This window comes from Eutrigla gurnardus (assembly GCF_963514095.1).
Source record: "Eutrigla gurnardus genome assembly, chromosome: 16".
Lineage (NCBI taxonomy): Eukaryota > Metazoa > Chordata > Actinopteri > Perciformes > Triglidae > Eutrigla > Eutrigla gurnardus.
The window spans coordinates 18,065,542-18,085,723 of NC_139927.1; the positions used below are offsets into that span (position 1 = coordinate 18,065,542).

A 20,182-nucleotide genomic window follows, 5' to 3' on the forward strand; every position below is an offset into this window, starting at 1 on the left:
AGGTAACACTGGAGAGTTTTGCCCTGGTTGATGCAAGGACACTTGGTCGAGTTTTCTCCCAAGTAAAACCAACAACCTGCCTTTTAGATCCCATTCCCACATCACTTTTAAAATCGTTTTATGGATTCTTCGAGGAACAGTTTTTAAACATCATGAATTGCTCTCTTCAGACGGGTGTCTTCCCCACCGCCTTTAAAACGGCGGTGGTGAAGCCCCTTCTGAAGAAGAGCAATTTAGATCCAAGTGTTTTTAATAACTACCGACCTGTATCCAACTTACCATTTTTAAGTAAAATTTGAGAAAAACTGGTTTTTAACCAAGTTAACGACTTTTTAAACAGAATTAACATTTTAGAGAAGCATCAGTCTGGTTTTAGGAAAAACCACAGTACCGAGTCAGCACTTTTAAAGATTTTAAACGACATCAGGTGGAATTTTGATAATAAAAAGCTCACAGTGTTGGTTCTACTGGATCTAAGCGCAGCTTTTGATACAGTAGACCATCACATTTTATTAAATAGGCTCAGACACCTGGTGGGCATCTCTGGTACTGTTCTTAACTGGTTTTGTTCTTATCTCACAGACCGATGCCTTTATGTAAGTATGGATACATGTTCCTCAGGAACCCATGAAATTGGATGTGGGGTTCCCCAAGGGTCAATTTTAGGTCCACTTCTTTTTAATCTTTACATGCTTCCTCTTGGGGATGTCATCAGGAGACACGGCATCAGCTTCCATAGCTACGCTGATGATACACAACTGTACATCGCCGTGTCTCCTGATGACACAGGGCCAATTAATGCCCTTTTTAACTGTATTTTAGACATTAAGTCATGGATGGCAGAGAACTTCCTACAGCTCAACCAGGACAAGACTGAGGTTTCAGTTATAGGTCCTGAAGGCCAGAGAGAGAAACTTTTACCAAAACTACAAGATCTTAAACCAGCACAGTCAGTAAAAAATCTGGGCGTGATTTTTGACTCTGAGCTGAATTTTATTCCACATATCAAAAATATGACGAAAATAGGTTTTTATCATCTTAAGAACATAGCCAGAGTCCGCCCGTTTCTCTCTCAGGCCATTACGGAGGTGCTGATGCATGCTTTTATCTCCTGTCGTTTAGATTATTGTAATGCCCTGCTCTCTGGTCTTCCCAAAAAGAGTATTTTAAATCTCCAATAATTACAGAACTCAGCCGCACGCGTGCTGACGGGGACCAGAGGGCGGGAGCACATTACACCAGTTTTAGCGTCGCTGCATTGGCTCCCTGTACGCTTCAGGATCGATTTTAAGGTTCTTTTACTAGTTTTTAAATGTCTTAACGGCCTTGGCTGACCTGCTTTTACCATATCAACCCTCGCGGACCCTGAGGTCCTCCAGCACCGGCCTTTTATCCATACCAAAACCCAGAACTAAAACCCATGGTGAGGCGGCATTTAACTACTATGGCCCCCACCTGTGGAACAGCCTGCCAGAGAGCCTCAGGACCGCAGAGACAGTTGATATTTTTAAAGGAAGGTTAAAGACACACCTTTTTAATCAGGCTTTTAACTAGTATTTTAAATTCTTCTTACGTTCTTATGTGATTCTATCTTATTTTATATTTTTGCTTCTATCTTGTTTTTAGATGATATTGATCTTAAATAATTTTAGTTGTTTTACTTATCATTGGTATTGTTTTATTTTATTATCTTATATATTTTTATCCTTTTAAGCTGGTCACTCTATTTACTTATTTTTTCATGGTTTTTTAATCCTATTTTATGCTTTTAGTTTTTAGCTTTAACTCCAGTGTTTCCTCAGGGGGGTCTTCCACACTGGGAGCTGTGTCTGGGCTGCTGCTGGGGGCGCTGTCCCTGGGTCCCTTCGGCTCGGCTGACTGTTGTCTGTTGGGGTTGGGGGGCCTGGGCACTGGTGCCCCCTGTGGCACAGCCTACGACTCCTCCCAGTGTGGATGGCCCCAAAGATAACGTTTCCTCAATCATCAGTGTCATGCCATGTCTCCCTATTGTCAGTAGTGAGAGTGTGCAGGTGTGTGTGTATATGTTTGTGTGTGCGCGTGTGTAGTATGGAGGGTGGGAGGGAGGGGTTTTATTTGTAGTTGTTTTTTCTATTTTTCTGTTTTTTTTTTATGTGTGTAAAGCACATGTTTGTGTTACATGTTCATGTATGAAAAGTGCTCTATAAATAAAGTAAAGTTGAAGTTGAAGTTGAGGTAGGCTACAATTATCAGAACAATGAAAACAGTATGGCTCTCTCGTGTGGCTAAATGTTGCACTGCATATAGTAATGTTCAATAAAAGATTAGAAGAAATTCTGAAAATGTATCTGGTGACCCAAATGAAAAAAAAAAGACTTGATTAGAAGCTTGTGAAGGTCTGAGGGAACATTTACATCTGAACATCAGGTTTAAACTGTGAAATCAGGAGGGAATATGATTCATACCAGTGATGAGGTTTTATTAAATCAATACCCCACATCACACACACATTGTATCTTTGTGGATCATTTTGTAAGTAGCACCTTTCTGGTAGCAGTACATCTAATCTGCAAGTCTGAGACTGCTGTTGTCAGCTTTTGTCTTTTTTTTATAGTGTTATTTTTTGCTGTTCTGAAGTATGTTCAGGTCATTCATTAAATATTTAAAGTGTCTTTGTGATGTTGAATGACTCCAAAACAACTGAATTACAGACATTATATAGATTCCATCAGATCTGCATATGCGTTTATCAAATCTGGTTTTACCTACATGTAAATCTGTCATCCAGTTTTCAAAGTCTTCAGGATGACGTATCATATATATGAAGCTCTGAGTTTTCTCCTGACTTCGCACCTCACACCCTCGATAACGGTCAAGGTCACTGTGACCTCACAGGTCCAACCAGTTCTCTCAAATTCAATATCTCCGGAAGTCGGCAGCATAGCATGTTGAAAAATGTCATAAAAAAGTGCAAAACAGGCAAGAAACAAAGCGACTTCTTTTTCCTGCGTTTTATTGAACCAGTTACAATATTCTTTTACATGTCAAGAGAAAAATCATATTGGGATAAAAGCACAGGGTGAGACGATAATACAAACGTGTGAGAGAAACTACATGCTTATGCTAATCACTACCAAATAAGTTATCTAGAAGTTTCAAACAATCTGTTTCAATTTTACATTTCAAGTCAAAATTCAACACAAATCTGAAGCAACAAAATACAGGAATGCCTTTGTTGTGTATGTGCAAGCGGCAGAGGACGCACACATGATAGCGGATGACTATAACACCACACGCACACACACACACGACGCTACACAGCGGTGCTCATGTCTGATGATGGGTACGAGTTGGTGAACGAGCTGCTCTCATCTGTCAGCGTCGTGGCCGAAGTCCTGCTCATACGCAACCGAGTCTGTCCGACAACGGCGTGAGCCGAGCCTTAATTAACACGTAACGGCATGTCCATATGTAATACTGCAGTCAGCTGTTGCTGAACGCCCACTCAAAGCTGTCCACCTTCTCGTAAAAGCTACAGCTACTGTACATGTCACATCAGGCTTTTAAAAAGGAAAAGCATGCAGCTCTGTCTTTAGAGAAATAAAACCACCCACTAGGAGTACACAGGATGTATTTACAATGGCGATGGCGTAGGGGGAAACCACGACACCGGGCTGCTTGACGATTCACAATGACATTCCAGCAGAGGAGCCAGGCAACAGCCACCACACTAAACCGGTCCTGGGACAGCCCCTCCTCCCCTGGCCCCTCCAGCTGGACGGATGCGGGGTTAGCTAGCTACTGTTTTACTTAAACGAAAAACACAGGGGTGAAGCAGAGTGTGAATGTTAGCATGAAAAGTGTGTGTGTGTGTGTTTCATTCAAAGTCTCTGTTGACCAGGACCAGCGGAGCCACCAGGGTCCACACGTAGAGGGCGATGCAGATCCAGCTGGAGGAGATCTTCACCCACACCGACGGCCACTTGCTGGTCATGGCCTCGTAGTTGGCGTCGGGGCTGCAAAGACAGAAACACATCAGCTGACGTTTACTCTCAGCCTGGGTTCAACAGAATAGAAAATGCTCAAATAACAGAACGATAACACCTCATGCCTCAGAAAAACGCCTCATTTAAGAATATGCCCTTCTTCCTCTGTGCCATAGAGCTCCACAGTTACTCTGGGCAACACGATCCTTCATCTTTCTGTGATGCTTACCTGTACCAGTTGGTGAGCGTCATCATGATGTAGAGAGATGCCAGGAACAGCATGAAGTGGAAGAAAGAGTAAGAGTAGTTGACGCCGTCCTTCTCGTTGTCCACAGCTCTGTTGACGCTGGCGCCCTCCTCGAAGCTGTCGGTCTGAGGACCGTCCTCGATCAGAGCAGACTCGTCATTGGTCAGAGTCAGTTTGTTCACCTGGGCGTTGGACGAGTTACGAATACTGATGGACAATCAGAGGAGAGAGAGATCATTAACTACCTGCCAAACGGCAACACAAGGAGACGCACGGATGCAGTTCATGAAGCAGCCTGCACGTCGGTAATAACACTGAGTTCCTTCACAAGTTGAAAGATAATTGAAGCACTTCCTCACCTGGAGTAGAGGACACACATGAGGAAAAGGATCAATCCCACAATCCCCTGGGCATCCCACCACTGGACCACATGGTCCTGACCAGCAGGACTGGTGCTGTTCAGTCCGATAATACCCAGAAGGCTTGGGTTACATTTCCTGTCTGTGAAACACAAGGGAAAATGTTCAATTCAATCTAACACAGTTGTCTCTTGCAATACAGAAAAATAAGTGTTGAGACATCATACATAATGACAGATGACAAGAATCAGTGATCATCGTGGTAACAGCAAGCGAGAGAGAGAGAGAGAGAGAGAGAGAGAGAGAGAGAGAGAGAGAGAGAGAGAGAGAGAGAGAGAGAGAGAGAGAGAGAGAGAGAGAGAGAGAGAGAGAGAGAGAGAGAGAGAGAGAGAGAGATGGATGCTGTAATCCTACCGGGCTCGTTGGTCATGGCAGACCAGGTCAGGTACATGGTGTACATGGTGACCAGGGAGGACTGCAGCAGGCCAGACCTGGGCTGGGACTCCTTCACACAGAGAACAACAGGCATTTGTCAGAAAATCAGTCAAAGAACAACTGAACAACACTGCATTGCGGTAAATGTAACGTGATTTTATTGTTATTAATCCGTTTCTGTGTATTTAACAGTGAGGAAATGACTCAAACAAACTTTACTGACTGGGGTTACAATCTGTGAAGCGTTTCAATTATTTTCCCACAATGATGCAAAAATACATTTGAGTGTCTTAACTGCATATTACTCCAGTGATTAAACACATCTGCGTCATAACCCATTTAGGTTTTAAGACAAGGACAAAAGTAAAAATACTGATCCTCCAGTTCAGGTAAATGGTTGCTATGATATGACAATGAATTTTCTCTTTTTGAAATTCAGGTCCAGTATTTTTATGATCAGGCATCCGACAAATAGTGTTGATTATCTTTTTACATTTGTTTGTTTTTAAAAGGAAGAGGATTTTTTCTTATATTTTTCATATTGGTATTATCAATTAATCGATCAAAAAAACAAAAACAATAGGTGAAGCACTACTGATCAGATGAAACTGCATAATTTGCAGTTAAAAAAAAGGTCATACATATATTACATTGCAATACTACATTTTGATTTTATTCTATTGTCTCATCTTATTTTGATTTTGTATCTTATTTAAACTTTTCTACCTCTGTTTGACTCATGAGCTTCTGTAATGTCAGTTTCCATGTAGCGGGATCAATAAAGTTAATCTCATCTTAAGATCGTATCGTGACTGGGGCGTCCTGACAATATCAGATACAAAACAGTATCGTAGCGCCTCCGCAACCTCAAACCGCTCTGGGAAAAGCACGAGACGTGGATGTAAGAGAGCACCTGGATCTGAGGCAGGATGGACAGGACGGAGGCGCCGACACAGAGGAGCATGTTAATGCTGATGAAGACTTTGTTTTCAGTGCAACCATCAGAGTGGGTGTAGTAGACGTAGAACATGACCAGTGACACCAGGGACAACAAGTAGTTCACCGTGGTGACCGACAGCAGCGCTGTGAACACAAAACAACAACTACCATTAACCAGGCCGTTCATAAGAAGCCCTTCACCTGAAAGCTACGAGACAATCTGACAAAATGTAATCTGTATGCATGCATATATTATCTTTATCCTCTTTAGATCTCTTCCTCACAGTAATAAACGTTTATCCGCATGCTTAGCCTCCTGATTGCACTGTCGCCGTACCTGCATACCAGCAGCGAGAGTTGCCCTCCTCCATCTTCTCCACCCAGGACTCATTCCAGGAATGGGCGAAGTCGATGAGTAAAACAAGCTGGATGAGGATGAAGCAGAAGGCTCCAGCCATGCCGATATAGAACCACACTGTGAAAGACACAGAGCCGACAACGTCTCATCAATCATGGCTGAAATAACCACCATTGCTGCTTTGTACATGTTGTGAAATCCCAGATACCCCGTCCCTCAGTTCATTATATTATATTGGTATATATTGGTGGGACTTTGCATGACAAAAATGTTGTGTAAAGGCCTTTGAGCTAATAAAATAATAATAATAATAATTATTATAATAATAAACATTTTAGGGCCCTCAAAACTCTTGATGCTTCATTATGTTTTAGACATGGCTTTGGACAACACTGGATAGACAGCAGGTTTTTCTTTAAAATGTTTATGTGGGGTTTTGTAAATCACTTATGATGAAGTCTTAATCTACTGTCACAGAGGTACAAACACTGGCATGTTACGTTGCATGTCATTAGAGAGGGAAAAGAGAATAATAGACAAGAAGAGTCACCAGTCGTGAAGGGACCCTCTGAGATAAAGAACGATCCAACAGTGATGGCAGCAGCTGCAGCAAACTTAAAGAACCAAAACCTGGAAACAACAATTACACTTACATCAGTCACGGATTCTAAGAAACAGGATTCAATTCTTAAGGGGGGTTGGTGCTGAAGTGATGGATGGATTCAGGGAGGGATGGCTGGATGGATGTGTGGGTGGATGGAGGGATGTGTGGTGGGTGAATGGATGGGTTGAGGGACGTGTGAGTGGATAGGTGGGTGGATAGAGGGATGTTGACTCACCCGTTGTGCAGGCCAGCTCGGGGGTCCTGGCTGCTCTTGACTTTGATCATGAGCAGAGAGAAGAGCAGGAAGAACATGGCCATGCCGAAGCAAACACGGTACACGGCCTTGTAGCCAACCAGCACATCGCAGTTCACATGACCCTCCACGCCAGGTATAGACGTGCCCATCCCTCCTTCACAGAAACCTGGAATCTGCAGCAGCACACAGGACAGAAGCTGTGATGCCGCTCCAGGACGACCTTACATGTCTTAAGATTAGAAAGCAGGCAAGTTATTGTTTTGCTCAGTACATACAAACTTCAGTTGGGGATCAAACCCAGGTCTAGCAGGTGGCATACAAACTATATTGGTCATGAAAATTCAGATTTAGCTTATTGATGATGTATTCAGCTCTTCATTGCTCAGTGAGCACGTCTGTGAACGGTTCTTGGGTTGAACAGCAGTAACATGAATACAGAAACACAGACTGTCATTTTTAACCCACCCTAAGGCATATTTTATTTCATACCTTCTTGAGCTGCCCCTCCATGCCGGGCATCAGCATAATGCAGGCGACCCCCACTCCCAGCAGCAGGAAGAAGGCATAGATGAGGCGGGTCACCGTGGAGTTATTTCCACTGGGGCAACATCGACACAGCAGGCAGGGGGCGCTGCCGCACAGGCACGGGATCTGCACACACACCAGCATTGCGTTTAATTACTTAGTCATTGCTGTTATTATCGGGCAGGCAGGCGGAATCCTTCCACCACCAGCAGACATCCGACCTTGTTTACATGGCTGCAGTGACGCAACAGCTACCGGCTAACGTTACAGCCCGTCTGCTGCCTTGACATGTTTCGACATCTGCGCGTTGTTTACAAATGTTCACAAACAGGGGAAACACACACACACACACACACACACACACACACACACACACACACACACGCACACGCACACACACACACACATACAAAATACAAAATAGCTGCAACGTGCCGTTACTTCACATTTCGTTTAGATGGCAAAAAAACAACACAGCGGTTGGCGGAGACGAAGCACCGATGCTCGGTGTTTTTGTGGTTATTTTTAGGCTAACGCTAGCCTGTTTCCAAACAAAGACAGACGGCCGTGTCGCCCGCTTCCGTCACCTCACGACTCACGTTATTAACCATAAACCTTTTGTATTCGCGTTATGGGAGAACGGTGAGCGGGCGCTAACTATGGCTGGCTGGCTATGTTGCGTTCATGTTCGTCTGCGCCACAGTTAATGAGAGCGACGGCCTGCTAACCGTTTGCTATTGCGCAGTCATGACAGCATTAAAGGCGAGAAGGAGGCTAATAACGGCGATAACGCATTTTATCATATAATGTCATTTTTAAATAAAGACTGCCACTTACCCAGCTCGCCATGGAGCACAATCCCAAAACGGCTCCCATGATGGCCTATGTTTCTTCTTTTCTACTCTGTCTTTAGATGGCTGGTGTTTTCGTGCTTTCCCAGAAGATGGATGATGCGCTACCCAGACTGCTTTTTCTTCTGCTTCTAAAAGCTCCGCTGATTTAGACGCACATAAGCGGTTTGCTGCCCTCTATAGGACCCACAAACACACAACATGTATGCAGCCCTGACAGTTACGGGATCCTCGCTTAAGGCTGAGTTATAGAGCAAGAAAAATCTATTGTAGAGTTCCCGTGACCTCTTTACACCAACATGAATAACTTCAGGCCGGTTCTGAAAAAGTGAAGCCAACACTGACGTGCTATAAACTGGCATGCTCTCTGGTGGCCATCAGGGGGTGACTCCTCTCTGATTGAATGGAATCTATGAGAAAATTACACTACCACTTCTCACTTGATTTATTATCTCAGTAAACGTTATAAACGACAGAGTTTATGGTCTCATACAGCATGATGTTCATTTAGTAAATGATGGTCCATTTAGAGTCAAATAGACCATAAAGCAGGGGATGCTTTAGGGCGGGCTCCCTTGTGATTGACGGGACGCTACCGTTGCTACCAATGCACTTAGCTACAAAGATTTTAACACTGTGAAGTTGACCTTGAATTATTACAACCAGACATTTTTGCAGAAATTGCAGGTGAAAATAAAACAAATAAAAGTAGCTTATTGGAATAAATACAGTAGTGACGAATTCTAAAACAAGTTTGTAAAATAGGAAAATACAGTCCCACTAAGGGCCCGATGGAGAGACATTATGTTGGCTAGTTTACCTTTGGTTTACCTTTACCTTTCACACTTGGATCTCAAGGCCAGCTCCATTAGCCAAACAAAGATCACAGCTCCATTCACAAGTGTTCATTTTCTGCTCACAAAAGCTGGTCCGCTGGGTGTTCTGACAAAGATGCTTTATTTTACTGCAAGTAACATCATTGTAAGCACAATGTTGACAGCAACTCCAATGCACTACATCAAACAGGATACAAAAGGCCATTAAACGATTAGAATAATGACACTCCATTGTAAATAATCCAGACAGGAGATTATATACAGAGCAAAGAAGGAGACCAACTGTACAGTTTTATCGTCAGTAACCCTGTGATGTCCCCCCTGGTAATCAACAGGACAATATATTGCTTCCAACATTACGTTTTCCACAGAATTAGGACTAAAAATTATGCTCTCGGACATGGAGCACACTATTCACTCATTTCTCAATGAAAACAAAGGCCACACTCATATTAATAAACCTGAAAACACACCATGCATGGAAATATAGCTCTGTGTTTTCAGATCGGCTTTCCCCAGTGAAATGTCAAAAACAATAAGAACACGACTGAATATCTTCATCCGTTTTTTAGTTGAAAAAACTAACAGCAGTTTTGCTAAAGTTTCGTCATTTCGTAGTTAGCTCTACTTATTGTTGTGTGTGCTGCTGCTAGCTTTGTCAACATCACAGCGCCCGATTATTTCGGTTTGGGATTGAAGGAAAAATGAAAAACCCTGCGTCACACAACAGGAGGAAGACTTTGGGTGTTTACCAGGCACGGTTAGGGTGCTGCTGGAACTGCCGAGTGGTTTTGGAAGTGTTTTCACCCGTTCTGTATTTCACTTCATTCTTTAAAACAACATTAATCTGTCTTACAACACCTTTATTTGTGGCCACCAGTTTAAAGTTACTCAATTGCTGAGGGATCATGTTATGTGTAATTTTAGCATGACAGGTGTGTCTAAATCCTACAATACCCACAAGCCACCACTGGCACGGAGGAGTGCCAGTCAGAGGCGGGAATCACCACAGCTAGCTAGCTTTAGCTTCCACCTGTCATTAGCAGAATTTTAAGGTCTGTGATTGGATGTTTCTGGCAGAATGCACCTTGGGCGTCGTAGTTGAAGTTTTTATTTCCAGAACTCTGTACCTGTTCAACTTTGTATATTTTTAAATGCAGTTATCATTATTTTTTGATTTTTTGTTTCATTCAAGGATAGAATGAGTCATTTAACATTGTCTAAGGGGGGAAACGAATATGGAGCCAGTAGGTGCGTTTCCATTCACTTGTTTTAACCCGTTTTAAAAAAAACCTGAGTGGAAATGCCTGCTGTTAAAAAAAATATCTTGAAATATTGCAATGGAAACGGAGTGTGAGAGTAGAGAATGCATGACAACGTATGTGAGTCACGTGACTTCCGCTTTCACTGGAGCTTCGGTGAAGACATGAAAAAAGGCGGCAGATTCATCGGCTGACACAGATGTGACCTTCCTCGCATGAATACATGAAACAAACAGAAATGTTGCATTTCCATCGAGTTTTCTACATTGTTTTTCCCCTGTTTGAGCTTTGGCCGTCGCTCATTTAACTCCTTCGTCTTGTTGCAGCTTCTTCTGTAATGGTTTCGAGACCAGAGACCAGAGACTGCTACAATATGCTTTGTCTCCATTTCTGATTCAGTGACAACAGGAGGAGAATCTCACCGCTGACAGGCTTCAGCATCGTCGCGTCACAGACAATTTTTAGATGAAAATTTCGCCTATTCGTGTCTTTGCATTGACTTTATATGCATTAGTGCCGCGCGGAAAATTCACTTGGCTTTTGGTGTGAAAGCACCTTTAGATATGTTAATTCTGGATGTATTTGTACCAGCCTATAAAATATCCATCATGAGGAAAAATTATGAAGGACAAACCTTCAGTAGCGGATACAATATTCACTTACCAGAGGAGCTGGATTTCAGCGACCCCGTGGCGAGTGACTTATGAGCTTGCCGTTGAATTTGAGCAGGTGTATTTAGAAACAGATTCCAATCACATAATAAGAAATGAAATGAACACAACGTTTAGCGTATGCAGAAAGATTCTTGACGTATATATAAAAAAAAAAGAACGCAGGTTAAATACAGCAAAGTTACAGTACGAACTATTTACATGAATGATCAGTCACTACTGTCTACACACAGTCTTTGATCACAGTGAACTCAACAGTTTCACTGCTCTTTGTTTTAATGACATTCTGCTCATTCATTTTTCAGATAATTTGGTGGCTGAGTGCATGGAGACTCGCACGCCACAACGCACGCCATAAAACGAAAACCTACCCAGCTGCCCTGCTCAGCAGACCGGATACAGACACCACTATTTCTCTGTATACAACTCTGGGCGCAAAGCTGGAGGCTGCAGCTGGCTCACCGATTCGCCAGCCTGAAAACAAAAAAACGCCCTCCCAGATTCTAGGCGACGCGTACAGGAAGCTCGTCCCCCTCGAGACCCAGGCTGGTGTAGGTGACGGAGGGCTCCAGGACTCCAGTGCTGAGCGGAGGCCGCTCGGTGGCGTTCTGGCCGCCTGTGTTCCTGAACTGCTTGTAGACTCGCGGGTCCTGGGCCACATAGGTAGAAGAGGTGGCGTAGAGGACCAGGCCCAAGATAATGATGAAGAACGACAACAAGTAGAGGCCAGAGAACTGCAACACAGAGACAGGCTGACTTCAATCCTTTCTTCTTGATATCAATCAGTGTGTAAGGATCAATGACTCACTATCCAGGGAGGTAGAGGACTAAGTAGTGAGCTCATCTGTAAAATGAATGACTCAGGGCTGTTTGTTACGTCGTGCCAGATCAACAGCTGCAGGTGGACCACCAACAATTAATATGATGTATCGCTTGTATGCTACTTTCCAAGATGAATGGTGAAATGCTTTGAGTCCACTAAATAAGGTATTATAATAATACAAATTATAGTCAAGACAATTTTATTCTAGGTGCTTTAATGATCCATGCAGATGATGTTCAAACATGAGATATTGTTCACGTAATAGCAGAGAAGATGTGAGTCGCTCTGCTTTTAAAAACAGTGTATCCCAGTCATGGCAAAACCAAATTCAGCTGAACCTAATGAGACCAGATCTGACTATCCCACGTGGCCTGTGGAAACTGGAGCCTCATTATCGTAGACTACCATAATGTTTTACTGCTTTTTCTTTATAATATCACTGGGACTGTCGGTTATCAGAACAATACGGACATTCAGGCTCCCTCGTGTGGCTCAAAGGTGCACTGCAGATATAAATGTTAAATAGAAGTCTGGAAGAAAAAAGTCTGGAAGAAATTTTTTTGGCGACCCAGTCTCTGGGTGTGTCTGCTCGATATATAACAGGGAACATATTTTCAAAAAGCGATGCAAAACAGCTAGCACCTTTTTCCCCCCTTTGTTCCACGCGTTTTAACATAACCCACCATGCAACCCCGAGCACCAACACCTCCCTCTGTGTTACGCAACAATGTCTGCGTATCTGTTGACCTGCACGTCCCCAGACCAATGTTTCCCGGCAGTTTGCTGTTACCTTGTAGTGGAAGAGGACGAGGCCACAGAAGAAGCTGTACAGGTCGGCCGTGAGCAGCGAGAGATTGACCGAGGTGGCGCTCGTTCTCTTCAGCACCACCGGCATGAAGCTGTACAGGGCGAACATGAAGGCACTGAAACCAACGTACAACAGACCTGCAAGCACAGAGGGAGCAAATGATTTCACGCAACTTACCAGTTACTGTAATTGCATTTTGTGATAATATCACTTGTGTGTGTATGTGTCCTCACCGATCTGCCAGTCCCAGGGTACCCTCAGCAGCTCCTTGTGTTCCATGATGGCCCTGCAAAAGGAGCACAAAACACAGGCATTCACCTCCCATGTCCATTCCCAAGCTCAACATCTAGTTGCACCAATTTTGGGACTGGTACATTTGTAACACAGATTTGGTGCTAAATTCAACCACTTTCAAATGCTCAAAAGTTAATCGAAATGATCAGAAATCCCCCCAAAATACCATATTAACTAACCAAGATCTTGAGCAGCATCATAGAAAAAAAAATCCATTCTGTGATTTGAAAAAGTTTGAAGTCGAAAATTTCGGCAAAAATTGCTTCCCCCCCCCCCAAAGTTTTAGGACTCAGAAAATGAAACACATCTTGTGGTGGAAATGTCAGGGTAACTTTAAGATGTTCTCCCAAAACATATAAGTAAACAACATAGGAGTTCCACCTGCTGCCCAGCTGCCATGTATGCCACCGTTCTGTATATCTCTCCACGCCACATAAACTCACAGCTGGATGCCACTGAAGAAGGATCCAAACAGTCCCATCATGCCGAGGAACTCCACGCGGCTCAGGTTCTTCACGATGAACTCCTCAGAGACGTTGGAGATCCCGTACAGCGTTGCCCCTCCCAGAACCAAAAGGTCCCCAAACAGCTTCTGCTCTCCTGATAGGTGAGAACCACGAGGTAAACATGGCTGCTTTGAGCAAACGAGCAAGGCTTTAGATTAACTGCGACAAACTGGGACCTGATAGTCATCAAAAAACCCTTAAAACTCTCAAAAAGACGCTGAGACATCCTTGAATCACAAATATCGGTATTGCAGAATAGATAAGCCAACCCATAAGAACATAGGAAAATACACTCAATTCTTACTGTATTTAATGTTATTTGTATGTTTACGTTTGTTTTAACATAAAATATCAGAATTAGAACATAATTCAATCAGCAATATTAATTGTGCAACTAATTATTATTTTTCTTATTGCGTCAAAGACGCCACGTCGACTTTTCTGTGATGATTTTAAAATGACGTTTTTTTCATTACGATGATGGAAATTCACCATGACTGCTATATAAAATCCTACATCGTCCCATCCCTGGCTACCTCATGTACCTGCACCCTGAGCTTCAACATGCATACAAAGGCAGGCCACGTGGTCGGTGGCACTTCGTCGGTACTCACCGAGGCCTTGCTGCCGACCAAGCAGGACGTCAGCTCCCACCATGCAGCCGACACCCAGCAGACACAGTCCTGCCCCGACAAAGTGGACGGCCTTGTACCTCACCAAAAGAAAGAACCAGGACAGCAGCAGGACCACTGGGATGACAAAACAGTCCAACAGCTGAGAGGAAGGACAGAGACGAACACATACAGACACGGTGAGTTCTTTTATTGATGGTTCACTTCAGTGTTTCTTCCTCCTTGGTGGCATAAAGGTGCGTTCACACCAAACGCAAAGCACAGTCTCGCCTTGTGTCCTGATTGAGTTCATAACACCATCCAGAAGTGCTCTGTGAATTTAACTGAGCTGTATTCACTGTATCTATCAACACACACATCGGCTGGTTTACCACAGCTGAATGAACCCAAAATTAAAAAAAAAAAGTCCAAAGTCATGCTGTGTGAGGTCTGTCTGCAAGACGACAAGTAGACAACTTTTAAAAAGCTTGTTTTCCAAAAGGAGTTTGGGTCGATCGGGGGTAGGCTAGGCTAACATTGTAGCTGTGGGCAATCCTTCAATTTAACATTATAGGGAGCTATGGAGGACTGTTGGCTCCACACACACACACACACACACACACACACACACACACACACACACACACACACACACACACACACACACACACACACACACACACACACACACACACACACACACACATTTTGTGATAATGTGACAGGTAGAGTGCGATGTACTGTATGTGTTTGTGTGTATATATAGATACACTAACTGTGTGCAACAGTATCATCTTCCTGTGTTTCTGGCAGTCGTGTTAAAAGCCACTCCAGGGGCTCTGAACCCGGCCTGTCCCTCCTGCAGGGATGCTGCCACATCTACGTGGTCCTTTTCAGCACAATCGATTTCTTATCATTTTGATCCGCGGAACGTAAGCCGACTCCTTCATTCAAAAACAGATAAGAGCCTCGGTGCCTGAATGTAATGTCAAATATTGAATTTGCAAGGATTTATTGCTTAACTTTTACAGGAAATGAATTACATCCTGGGAAAAGAACTACATCTCATGTGTGTTCATAGGCACTATGTAATGTGAGTCATATAAAAGGTATTTGGGACTTTCAGTATTGTGCTCCATTGGGTTAGGGGGACTCACAAGAGACGATTAAAAGCACAGTAACTCTCTCATACATGTGATATTCAGCATACATTGACCCATTCAGAAAGTCAAAGTCCAGCTGAGGCTGATGGGATATCCATTCGTTCTGCAGTACCAAAGTATTGGAGGAGGATCATTATTATTATTATTGTGACCATATTTGAACTGTGGAGGAGCGACAGGTGGATCTGACAAACACAGAGAGCAGAACCCGAGCAGCAACCTTACTGGATCTGGATCCATCTGGATTCTGGTGTGAAGCTGTTAACAACGTTAGCTTCATAATTCAAGGTCAACTAGGGTTGTTCTCTCATATCCTTCCATTTAGTCAGACTTTTTTTTTTGCAACCAGAGGAGTCGCCCCCTGATGGCCAGTAGACAAAATGCAATTTTAAGCCACTTCAGAGTTGGCTTGAGCTTTCAGAACTGGAGATTTCCACCTGGATACGACCGCGACGATGAGGACGTGTTGATGTGTGTGAACAGCAGTATCACAGAATAAGTTCCTTTTGATGCTACGTGTGGAAAACAACATGCACAAACTCACCTGCACACTGGAGAGCGTAGTGTACTGGTAAGCTTTAAGCACCAGATAGTTGGCCTCGATGTCTATCAAACCCAGGATCATGTATTTCCACCAGCGCTCCTTCAGAATAGCCAGCAGGTTCCCATCGCCTGGTGAGAGAGAGAGAGAGAGAGAGAGAGAGAGAGAGAGAGAGAGAGAGAGAGAGAGAGAGAGCGCGAAACATGAAAATACAAAAGCAAATCGGCGAGCATCAACAGACCAGCATGAACACTGATTCTGCCTTTACAGTAGGGTCATTCTCTCATAGACTTCCATGCAATCAGAGCGGAGTCACCCCCTGATGGCCAGCAGAGAGAATGCAGGTTTAAGGCACATCAGTGTCGGCTTCACTATTGAGACCCGATGGGCGCTGCCTGTACACACCTCAGTTTGGGTCGGTACTGTACCTTGCCTGACTGCCAGTGTGGTGGTGTAGACCAGAAACAGCAGGATGTAGTTCAGAAAGCTCTGGAACACTGGCGTGTTAGCGTGGAAGTCATTAGCCAGGTACTTGCTGGTCAGACTGATGGCACAGATCAACAAGGACAGGACCTGACCCATGGCCAGGGTCACCAGCAGGTCCCTGCAGGGGACAGGAAACATCAGTGCTTCATTAATAAGGATGATTTTACATCACGATCGTGATGCAATGTGGTAGTCTCAATAATACATCAGCAGTTTCTCGTGTTCAACACGTCATCCTTGAAGTCATAGTCAAACCTGCATCTTGGCCACTTGGGGGCAGCAGAAACAAGCCGTGAACACAAAATTAAAAATATCCCCAGCTTCCAAGGTGATGTGATAATCTTGTTTCCATATTACAGAGCAACATTACAAAGATATATCTAGTTTACAAACGTGTCACTTTATTAGGTACATCTTTCTTGTGCTGCGGGGCCTGACTTCTTTGTGAATTTAATTCAGCTAATTGTTGGTAACATTGCTTCGATACTTCTTGTCCATGTTGACACATTGCCTTCATGCTGCGAATGTCCCGTTCCACCTCGGCACCTCTGCTGACTGTGGAGGTCGTTTCTGTCCAGGTTGGTTGAGTTTGTGCTCTTGTAGCCGTGGAACCATGGACCATTTATATAAGAGGGGGACGCAGTCATCGTGATGTCACCTATCGGTTTGTGGACTACGGTTTTAAGCCTCGTGTTCGGCATTTTGGCCTTCAACATCTTTTTTTTTGCAACCAAAAGTGACATGAGAGGACAACTGAATGCTGAATAATTATTTTGGTGACCAAAATATGTCAATTAAGTTTCAGAAACACACTGTGTAAAGGTTGAAGTTTTAAGCCCGGACAATGCTATGGTAGCAACCTGTCAATTACAAGGTAGCCCCGTCCTAAAGCATACCCTGCTTTATGGTCTATTTGAGTCTAAATGGAGCATAATTTACTAAATGAACATCATGCTGTATTGAAGAAGACTTGAAAGTAGAGATTGAGACCATAAACTCATGTTTACTGAGATAATAAATCAAGAGAGAAGTAGGGTCATTTAGTCATAGACTTCCATGCAATCAGAGAGGAGTTGCCCCCTGATGGCCAGCAGAGATAATGCAAGTTTAAGCCACTTCAGTGTTGGCTTCTGGAGGTTTCCACCTGGTTGGTGTCAAACTCAGCTAGACTCCACAATCACAAGAGAGACCAGGGATGACAGAACAGCAGATGGCAGGAAAGGGAGACAGAGGGGCTCTAGTGCCCATCAGCTACTAAGCATATAGATGTCACGTGATCAGGGAGAGACTTGACAGGAATCAGCAGTCGTCATTGCACTTCTGTATATGGCATAAATACAAAAGAAATGATGAATTTGATGGAAGTTTATAGTTTTTGTTGTTCGTGTAGAATCGGCACATGATTTTTGTCATAGATTGCTTCAGATTTGTAAGTTAAAAAAAGAAAACCAAACCCAGAAGGATATGGTTTTGCTTTTTCCAGGGCATATTTAGCAATTAGCACCATAAAAAGTTATTTTAAGCTCTTCTTTTAACATGAGTCAGTCACAAGCCCCCCCCCGCCCTACACACACCCACGGGCCCCAGTGCAACCACACTGTCTATATTTACCCCCCTGGTAAGAGACAAGGTGCATGAGAAAAACAAAGGGAGTTTGAGAGAGTGAGAGGGAGGCGTGTAGACGGAGGAGATGCAGGAGCCATCGGCAGCACAACCACAGTGTTTGCTGACAAAACCACCGTGGCAGCCAGCAGGCACTGAAACCAGCGCTCCCAGTCCATGCTCCAGTACCAGGGGGTGCAGGAATGCCCCAGTCACACACACACACACACACACACACACACACACACACACACACACACGTGATGGGATGTTTATGCAAAAGGCAGATGCTGTACGGTTGTTATGTTAACACATCTGTTGCACAACACGCTCGTTCCCGCAGCAGCAGACCGGAGACGACAGGCTGATGTTACAGGTTGAAACAAAAGGTGTCTGCCGTGATGAGCCGCTGCCGAGCGTGGGGTGCATGCAAAGGGGATGCTCGCCTCGGATCAGCGCGGTCATCAGCATCATCATCATCTTACCTGGTTAAGACCCTCCTGATCCGCTGGTAAAGGCTCGGCGCCGGGGTGCCCGTACCGCTGGGAACGCTCTCCACAGTGGAGACGACAGACATCATCCTTCCCCCAGACTGAGCGGAGATCAGCGCATTCTGCTCCGAGGAGGAGGAGGAGGAGGAGGAAGAGGGGGAGGAGGAGGAGGGGGGCGGGGAGTCTCACCTCAGCGGACCCTGCTGGTCTCCGTGTTGCAGGCAGCGGTGCTCGTTAATGAGGTGGACCTAACCTGCTGCGTGGATGCCTTTCCCTTTCCAGATCACAGACTACGGCGATTCAGAACCTGGTCCTCCTGCATCTAACGCGGACAAGCGCAGTTTACCACCAGGTGGCGCCCTTTCACCCCAGGCAGCCTCAAGGGAAGAAGACGTAATACATCCGGATGTATGAACAACGTAGAAGTCCAAAATAACTTCTTTCAAATTATGTCATCACCTATTATTTAAAACCGGAACGATTCTGTGGTTCAGTCACTATGAAATGACACCACTGTATGAATTCCTTTAATTATATGAGTCCAAATACCTCCATCACAGTCAACTAGAAATGTTTTTCTTCCTGCATATTGTTTATACATTATAATTTGTATTTACTTATTTCATGTAAGAAATTAGTGAAATAACAATAATAAGAAAAGAAATATATGTATATATATATATATATATATATATATATATATATATATATATATATATATATATATATATATATATTCAAATCGTAGTTTGACAAAACTCTACTCAAAGCAGATAAACACATTACCTGGAGTTAATCTTCTAATGATCATCTAATGATCTGCATGAGTGTCAGTTGTCACTAGACTCAAATATGGACCTGTGTCAAGTGATAACTCAGTTAAAGTCAAGGTGAAACGTTATTTCAGAGTAAAAACCATCTAGAACATTTAGCCTTTTGCACACACCTGGGCTCCCATTTAAACAATGTTCTCTAAGTACATTTTATCTCTGAGTGTAAACAGGACAGACAAGCGGGACGTAACGTTGAGAGGACTTTATTTGATCCTTGAAAAGATTAACTCATCTCCTTCTCTAGAGCTGATTGAATGATGGGTATAATGATATTATTGGTTGGTGCTGGCTGATGTAAGCACACGTCATATTTTGTTTTCCTGGGAAAGAAAGATCTTGGATTTTTTGTTAAAAATACAAAGAAATAAAACAATTTCGGCATACGTTATTGAATGGGTGAACAATATGAGTGGGGATGTGATCTAAAAAGTCCATCCATTGTCTACCGCTTATCCTGTATTCAGGGTCGCGGGGGGGCTGGAGCCGATCAAAGCTGTCATTGGGCGAAGGCAGGGTTCACCCTGGACAGGTAACCAGTCTATCACAGGGCCGACATGTAGAGACAGACAGGTAACCAGTCTATCACAGGGCTGACATGTAGAGACAGACAGGTAACCAGTCTATCACAGGGCCGACATGTAGAGACAGACAGGTAACCAGTCTATCACAGGGCCGACATTTAGAGACAGACAGGTAACCAGTCTATCACAGGGCCG

General features: G+C 43.8%; 2 protein-coding genes across 2 annotated transcripts; both read right to left on the minus strand.

The window, feature by feature from the left end:
• Nucleotides 1-2,983: 2,983 nt before the first annotated feature.
• Nucleotides 2,984-8,682, minus strand: serinc1 (serine incorporator 1). Its single transcript, XM_084030953.1, has 10 exons — nucleotides 8,526-8,682; nucleotides 7,653-7,814; nucleotides 7,143-7,336; nucleotides 6,854-6,933; nucleotides 6,283-6,420; nucleotides 5,920-6,089; nucleotides 4,986-5,076; nucleotides 4,572-4,713; nucleotides 4,195-4,419; nucleotides 2,984-3,995 (listed from the first exon to the last, which is right to left on the minus strand). The coding sequence occupies exons 1-10, from the start codon at nucleotides 8,562-8,564 to the stop codon at nucleotides 3,857-3,859; spliced, it is 1,380 nt and encodes a 459-aa protein (XP_083887079.1). The 5' UTR covers nucleotides 8,565-8,682; the 3' UTR covers nucleotides 2,984-3,856.
• A 1,983-nt stretch (nucleotides 8,683-10,665) lies between these two features.
• Nucleotides 10,666-18,850, minus strand: slc35f1 (solute carrier family 35 member F1). Its single transcript, XM_084031280.1, has 8 exons — nucleotides 18,628-18,850; nucleotides 16,483-16,658; nucleotides 16,058-16,185; nucleotides 14,354-14,513; nucleotides 13,677-13,833; nucleotides 13,173-13,225; nucleotides 12,922-13,076; nucleotides 10,666-12,042 (listed from the first exon to the last, which is right to left on the minus strand). The coding sequence occupies exons 1-8, from the start codon at nucleotides 18,720-18,722 to the stop codon at nucleotides 11,812-11,814; spliced, it is 1,155 nt and encodes a 384-aa protein (XP_083887406.1). The 5' UTR covers nucleotides 18,723-18,850; the 3' UTR covers nucleotides 10,666-11,811.
• Nucleotides 18,851-20,182: the final 1,332 nt, after the last annotated feature.

What these genes read in the sequence shown, in the direction of transcription:
- serinc1 (XM_084030953.1), bottom strand. Translation starts at nt 8,564, where the DNA reads ATGGGAGCCGTTTTGGGATTGTGCTCCATGGCGAGCTGG. An exon ending in AGAGGGTCCCTTCACGACTG is followed by an intron (nt 6,421 to 6,853) that starts GTGACTCTTCTT and finishes TGTCTTTCACAG; the next exon opens with TGTGGTTCTATATCGGCATG. An exon ending in TGCCATGACCAACGAGCCCG is followed by an intron (nt 4,714 to 4,985) that starts GTAGGATTACAG and finishes TGTGTTTCACAG; the next exon opens with ACAGGAAATGTAACCCAAGC.
- slc35f1 (XM_084031280.1), bottom strand. Translation starts at nt 18,722, where the DNA reads ATGATGTCTGTCGTCTCCACTGTGGAGAGCGTTCCCAGCGGTACGGGC. An exon ending in ATCAGGAGGGTCTTAACCAG is followed by an intron (nt 16,659 to 18,627) that starts GTAAGATGATGA and finishes TGTCCCCTGCAG; the next exon opens with GGACCTGCTGGTGACCCTGG. An exon ending in CTACGCTCTCCAGTGTGCAG is followed by an intron (nt 14,514 to 16,057) that starts GTGAGTTTGTGC and finishes CCTTCCTCTCAG; the next exon opens with CTGTTGGACTGTTTTGTCAT.